The sequence below is a fragment of the Periplaneta americana genome, chromosome 14 (assembly GCF_040183065.1).
Source record: "Periplaneta americana isolate PAMFEO1 chromosome 14, P.americana_PAMFEO1_priV1, whole genome shotgun sequence".
NCBI lineage: Eukaryota > Metazoa > Arthropoda > Insecta > Blattodea > Blattidae > Periplaneta > Periplaneta americana.
In genome coordinates, this window is record NC_091130.1 from 52,264,985 (window position 1) to 52,272,297 (window position 7,313).

General features: G+C 32.4%; 1 protein-coding gene across 1 annotated transcript; it reads left to right on the forward strand.

The window, feature by feature from the left end:
- The first annotated feature begins 426 nt into the window (after window positions 1-426).
- Window positions 427-6,714, forward strand: Aptx (aprataxin). The gene is made up of 4 exons (XM_069845248.1): window positions 427-709; window positions 2,410-2,549; window positions 2,653-2,786; window positions 6,500-6,714. The coding sequence occupies exons 1-4, from the start codon at window positions 557-559 to the stop codon at window positions 6,664-6,666; spliced, it is 594 nt and encodes a 197-aa protein (XP_069701349.1). The 5' UTR covers window positions 427-556; the 3' UTR covers window positions 6,667-6,714.
- The last annotated feature ends 599 nt before the right edge of the window (window positions 6,715-7,313 follow it).

Sequence of the window (7,313 nt, forward strand, 5' to 3'; positions counted from 1 at the left end):
TTGTGTTTACCACTCTTATTGTGAATGATTAGGTAGCTGAACGGTTGCGCTCTTGTACAAGTACAGCACGTTGCACTGTGAACTTAACTCAGGTTATTGTATAGATGATGATGATTATATGTGAATTAATGATGATTAAATGAGTCCGAGGTCCAATGCCTAAAGTTACCCAGCAATTCTGCTTCAATTGGTTGAGGGAAAACCTCGAAAAAACCCGAAACCAGGTAACTTGTCCCAACCAGGATTTGAACCCGGGCCCCCTCGTTTCATAGCCAGACGTGCTGACCATTACTCCACAGCGATGGACCTCTCAACCCCGTACACGAACCTCCTGGGGGTCGCGACCCACACTTTGGTAACCACTGGTTTAGCCAGATTTAGCGCAATATAGTGCATTTTCATCCAACTAGTATTTCTAGTTGGCGACATTGCAACACTGACAGGAGAGCAGCTGGTGGAAAACTGAAAACCGGTGAACACGAACAGTTGGTGGCTTCGTATGCAGAATTGATTGCACACTTAAAGTTTGATTTTGTATATACATATTGTAGAAAAAATGGGAACGAAAAGACAACATGAAGAAGATACAAGAAATGCAAAAAAATCTTCTGGTCATTGGTCAATGGGCCTTCTGTCTGCAATGAAAGATCCAGAATGTGTAGTCAAGGAGGATGAAAAAGTAGTAGCAATAAAAGATAAATATCCGAAGGTAAATATTTCTATTTTCATAATAAAATTTATCAACTTCCCAAGCTGCGAATATCCATTTCAGGGAACAGGTCCCAGAATGCTACAGTAACGTTCATGAGTTATTGTACATTCTCAAAAAGGAAGTATAAAAAGCTGACTTAAATTCACAGGATAAAAAAAACACGTTTACAGGATCGTCACTCAATCCCCGGGCGCTTCGGGTCCATTTAATTACACACAGAAATTACCTTAACCTCAATATCGTGGTATTATGCAAGCTAGCTTATCTGAATTGTAAACAAGAACAACAGTTGTAATTAAAAAAGAAAAGAAGAGCTTTATTTATATTTAGGGCCTAATTAAGTCAAGTGAGAAATGTCTCTAAAAAAACAATGTACCCTACGTTTCTTATTAACCCAGCATTTTTTTTCCTTAAGGCGGACCTTTCTAATAAAATTGTCCATATAAAATGTAATTTTTATGCACATGTATAAAGATAACAAACCTTTTATCCAGTACCAGGTGCAGCATTACCACAATTTCAGAAGTTTGTATATGTGTTGACTAAGATAAAAAAGCTTCTATCTAGTTTCAGTTGAACTTGAATATGGATAAGCATTAACTTACTTTACTTGTGATAATGGTACGCCAATGTTTGTGACAAGGTTAGAAAGAGTGTGATGAGAGGTTACTTAAGTGTCTAAATGACAGATCGAGGTCTGTAACAGGGTCGCCATATTTAAAAAGTAAAAATACGGGACACTTTACTTTCATCCTTAAAATGCGAAAAATGAAAAAGGACAAAATAATTACATTAATTTCCTTGCATTATATGTTGTAAATATAAAATACCGCAATCTAAAAGTTAAGATAATCAAGATACTTAACCAAAAAGGGCTTGTTATAGACCTAAATTAATAAATAAATTATCTGTAGCATATAATGCAAAATACATTCCACCTCATAATTTTCCATTTTTATCAATATTTTAACCAAGAGGGCAACGATTAGTGGGATGACCCAGAACTTGCTGAGAAGATCCTTTGAGTTGGAACAGACATTGAAGCCTAATCCATACAGCAGAAGAAGATCATAATTGTCAACACTTCCCATTGTTGCATATCCAGTATAATTGATAAAATCTAATAACGAAGCTTACCAACAAGAAACGTAATCTTCTTGGCATTGTTGTGGACAGCAGTTCTAAAATTACCAAGAAGGCAGTATTTCAAATATCAAACTCTGAATAAAGAGGCAGATGAAAACAAAGAGTAACAGCAACAAGAACCATACCCAGCCTTGAGCTAAACACTTTGCCCAATATGAACTTAAGTCTAACGCAATTTTTTCTCTTTTCTTTCTTGTTTGCTGAAAACCAGCACATTTCTGTATCTTGAGAGATATTTTCGGGATGCCGGGACTCAGATTTCGATTTTGGTATAGTCCCAGTCCCAGAAAATCAGAGACGTATGGTAACCATAGTAACAGGGAGCAGTGATTTCATGACATTTCTCGTGTGCCTACAAGTTTCAATTACATAAAAGACTAAAACTTTCTTAAAGAAAATATTGCTTAATTACGAAACTATTATGAGTAATCTTCACTCATATTTCAAAATGTTGAATTGGTCTGAGATTACTTTGTTCATAAATGCCTAAAACTAATATTTTAAATTTACCTTGGTACATTACCAAAGTATAAATATTTTTCTTCAAACAGGCACAGTATCATTTCTTGGTTCTACCAAAAGAAAACATATCAAGTTTGGCCAAAATCACGAAGGATCATCTAGAGTTGTTAAAGCACATGGACAAAATAGGCCAAGATTTATCAAAAGATCATCCTGCATCAAATTTTCAGTAAGGAATAATTAATTTCAATTTATGTAAAATATGTTATTAGTATTAACTAGGCCCTATAATCTGATTTCTATGACGTATGTTATTTCTGATTTGTCCAAAGATTAGGTTATCATGCTGAGGCAAGTATGAGTCGACTCCATCTGCATGTCATCAGTGATGACTTCAACTCTCCATGTCTGAAAACAAAGAAGCATTGGAATACATTCACTACAGATTTTTTTATACCGTCATCCAGTAAGTGATTTTACATGCAACTTTTTAAAAAAAGAAATCCGGTGTGTGGTGGTAGTTTTACAATTTAGTAATTTTCTACTTTTTTTTTTTTTTTTTTTTTTTTTTTTTTTTTTTTTTTTTTTTTTGTCCGAGGATTCGCCAAAATATTACCCGGCATTTGCCTTTTGGTGGGGGAAACCTCGGAAAAACCCAACCAGGTAATCAAATCAAAGGGGGGTAATCAAATCAAAGGGGTTGATGCCAAGGACTCGCCATACACCATCCGGCTTCAGTCCCACGGCTGGAGAAAACCTCGGAAGAAACCAAAGACCAAAGGGGGATCCAACCCAAGCTCGAACGCAGCTCCGGATCAGCAGCCCAGTGAGTCTGCCGACTGAGCTACATCGATGGCTCTACTAAAAGTATACAATACATAGCCAATCAGATTATTAAATTTACAAACGCAAACTATCATTCATAAGTTGAGCTATATGTATAATACGAAACAAGTTAATTAAATTTAAGGCATAAACAATTCAACCAGTTGTGATATACAGAAATTGATAATACATATCATGCAAACTACTTCAAATTACAAACACAAACAATTTATCAGTAGAGCTATATAGATTACTATTCAATTTAAAGCATATACAATTCATCGGCCAAAACTATACAAATATATACAATACAAAGTAGCATACTTTCATTAAGCTATACAAATTTGTGCAATTAATATCAAGTAGATTAATTCAATTTATAATCATAAACAATTCATCAGTTGAGCTATTCATATTACCATTCAATTTACAGTAGGTCTATATACAATTCATCAATAGAGCTACACAGACTAGTAATCATTTTAAGAACATATACAATTCATCAGCCAAACTATACAAACATATACAATCAAATTAGTTCAATTTACAAACTTATTTTCGTTAAGCTATACAATTCATATGAAGTAGATTAATTCAATTTATAAGCTTAAACAATTCATCAGTTGACCTATACAGTATACTATTCAATTTACAGTACATACAATTCATCAGTTATGCTAAACAAAAAAATACAATACATAGTAAACAGATTAAGTCAATATAAAAACATATTTTAGTTGAGCTATATAAAACTGTACATGTCATTTAAGTAGAATAATTCAATTCACAAGCATAAACAATTCATCAATTGTGTAGAAGGTATGAGTATGTAGAAATTTGGTTAATTCTTTTCTGAACCTTTTCTCGTGGTTCTTTAAATCTTTAAGATAATTAGGCAGTGCATTGAAGACTGTTATACATGAATAGCGAACTCCTTTTTTTAAAACAGCTTAGACTAACAGAGGGTAGATGAAGATCTGATTTATGTCTTGTATTAAAATGATGAATGTCTTGATTAGTACTGAATTTATCTTGGTTCTTAATATACAGCATTATTAGGGAAAGAATGTATTCACAAGGTAAAGTCAAGATTTCTAAGTTTCGGAAAATTTTTTACATGAGGTCCTTTTATGCACACCATTCATTTTAGTGCTTTGGTCCTTGCAGATGGTGCAATGTTCAGAGTTATAAATTTTTATGCGATATAGATGTGATGCTAATAGACTGTCATGCTGAGATTTCAGTCGGAAGGTATATAATATAATACAGTATAATATACAGTGAAATATGTATTAAATGACCAGTGATAGTTCCACGTAAAACTAGTCTTTTAGAGAGGTGTGCTTAAGAGGGGGAAGACTTTTTCTTATACAAATAATAAACTAAACTACTGTATGTATATAACATAAAAGAACTTGGACTGTATTGTTAATTATAATGAGTTTTGTACAGAACGTTTTTGCTAGTTTAGTTTCTAATTCATTCCTTTCACTTTAGAAAAAAATCATAAATTGAACTCTGCATCATTTTATTATTATGATGTTTATTATTATTATTATTATTATTATTATTATTATTATTATTATTATTATTATTATTATTATTATTATTATTTACAATTTCGTTCCTTCAACACTTTAAAGAGCCCATTTATATGTTTATGTTTTCCAGTTGCATAATGTATCAATTGAATTTCACTTGGTTATAAATTTTTCCTTCGATTTTTAAAACTGAATTAATGTGAGTTTTGCCACACATAAATTTTTATGCTAATATTCTTTCCAATAAACCACTTTCACTACTGCAAATCACTTTGACTCGATCCTCCAGCAATAATATACTTCTCATTTCACTGAACACGTTTTTACTTGTAATAACTTCACACAATACCAGAAGAAATTAAACTATTAAACAAGGGAGCAAGTACCATACAGGTAATTAGATCTGTAGTCAGACCTGGAAGGCCATGTGCAGTGGTCACAATCCTAAATAACTTCTTTCTCGCTAAAAATTCCCACATTCCGTAACTCTTAAATTGACAAAGTATCCTATAGGATACAACAGGTTAATAAGCTATAATAAATTATGCTATAATTTTAATAGAACAGTAGAAAAAAAATTGGTAGGAAAATTAAAATTTCACAATACTATAATATTGTACAACATATAAAATATGGACATTGCGATAGTTGTTTTCTCTATGGTCCGACAAGGTTTAATGAATTAGTGTGAGAAATGAAGCTTTGCCAATTTAAGGGTTAAGAGGATTAAAGGATTGAACATTCAGCAGAATAGTAAACAATGTCGTCAAATTTAATTTTAACCTTGGAAAATACACTACAACTACAGTACTCTTATCAAGTTCTCAGAATTTATTTTATGTATTAAACTACTTTTTTGTAAAATTATAATTTAATTTTGAAATCTGATTTCTTAAAAGGGGTGAAATTAAGAAAACGGCAATTCATTGACTGACTGTTGGTCAGGGAATGGGGTGGTCTTTAAATAGAGGTAAAAGTACGTATGTTTTATTGGGTTTTATGTTTGTTCTAAGTAAGAAAAATTGTCTCTAAGAGGGCTGGTCTCTTAATAAGAGTGGTCTTTCAGAGAGGTTTTACTGTACAGTTCTATAATATCATTTTCAAATAACTTTCAAGATGGCCAATTTTTTTCCTACTTTTCGAATCAGTTTGTCCTGTTTTTTACTCATGATTATCTGGTAACCCTACCTAAGGCTTAGCAAGTTACATAATGATGATGATGATGATGATGATAACAGCAACGAAGACGTTGATACAACGACGATGATGGTGATTATAGTGTATAAACTATTTCTGAAACTGTAACCAGTGGTTGTGAGGCAATTAATGACCTGGAAAACTGATATCGAGTCTGTTAGGATGCTATAACGTTAAAAGTTGTATAATCAAGATGTTAGGATGTATATATTTTTATCATGTACCAGTATTGTAGAACTGTGAACAAATAAAGCATTAATTGCTAGAAACTCAGCATCTAGGCTTGATGATGAATTGCATGATGTATAATATTGTTCATTCATGCTTTGTTTATAGATTTTGTCTTGTGCCTAATATAAGTGAATAGCAGTACCGTATAAAAACATTCTATTGCTTATTAACTTCACAAAGTTTCCCTCTCCCACTGTTTCATTCCTCCCACTCTCTAGGGAAAATAGTCTGAAGTTTTCACTGATAATGAAAACGATTTTGCAAAACAAAATGAATGAAAGTTAAATGTTGTGTAGGTACAGAAGACAAGAATTTCTTTTACTCACTATTTTGAATCTTTATCTTTGAAGTGTCATCCTAATTCTTTGTCTTCTTTTTATTTCAGAAATCATAACTGAAGTTGAAAACAAGGGAAAAGTATTATCAACGCCTAGAGATAAAGTCAAAGAGTTTATGGATTCGCCTTTAAAATGTCATAAATGTAGTTACCTTGCAAAAAATATGCCAGCATTGAAGACTCATATTTTGGTACATTTGAAAAAAGTTTTGTAAATATGTAAATTGTGATGAGCAACAATAAAGGAATTTTCAGTTATATGATTTATCAGCGTTAAGCCTGGTTTCACAATAAACTGGGAACAGAAATGACAAGGAGAACGGAAATTGTTCTAAAATAAATTTATTTAAATGTTAGCATTCACAATAAACGAGAAGTTTTCTGGAGCCCAGGAATGGGAATGGAGGGTTGGCCAAGTTTTAACTTTGCAGTTTTCATTTCCAATCATTCTGTTGTCATCAAAAAGCTATTTGGTCATCGTATAATTTGTAGCAAGGAGGCCGTGACATTCGTTCCTTGCAATTAATGCAGAAATTCAGGAATCACTTTTCATATACACTATGTGTATATGTGACCATACTACCACGTGAATTTCATTCTTAAATATTATTCCGTGTCTTAAATTTTGAAGTTAGTTAACCTGTGTTTATGTTAACGAATGGCATTCTCACATGAGTACAAGCCAGTCAAGTATACAAAAATATCAGAATGCGTAATATCGACTTGACATATCAATATGTGTAGCCGTTTCCATTCTCGGTTTATAAAAAAATCTTCATGTTCTTTGCTTCCCGTTCTCGTTCCTGGTTTATTTTGGACCAGCCTTTACTTGCTTTGTATTTTTTTTAATCCTAGTATTTAG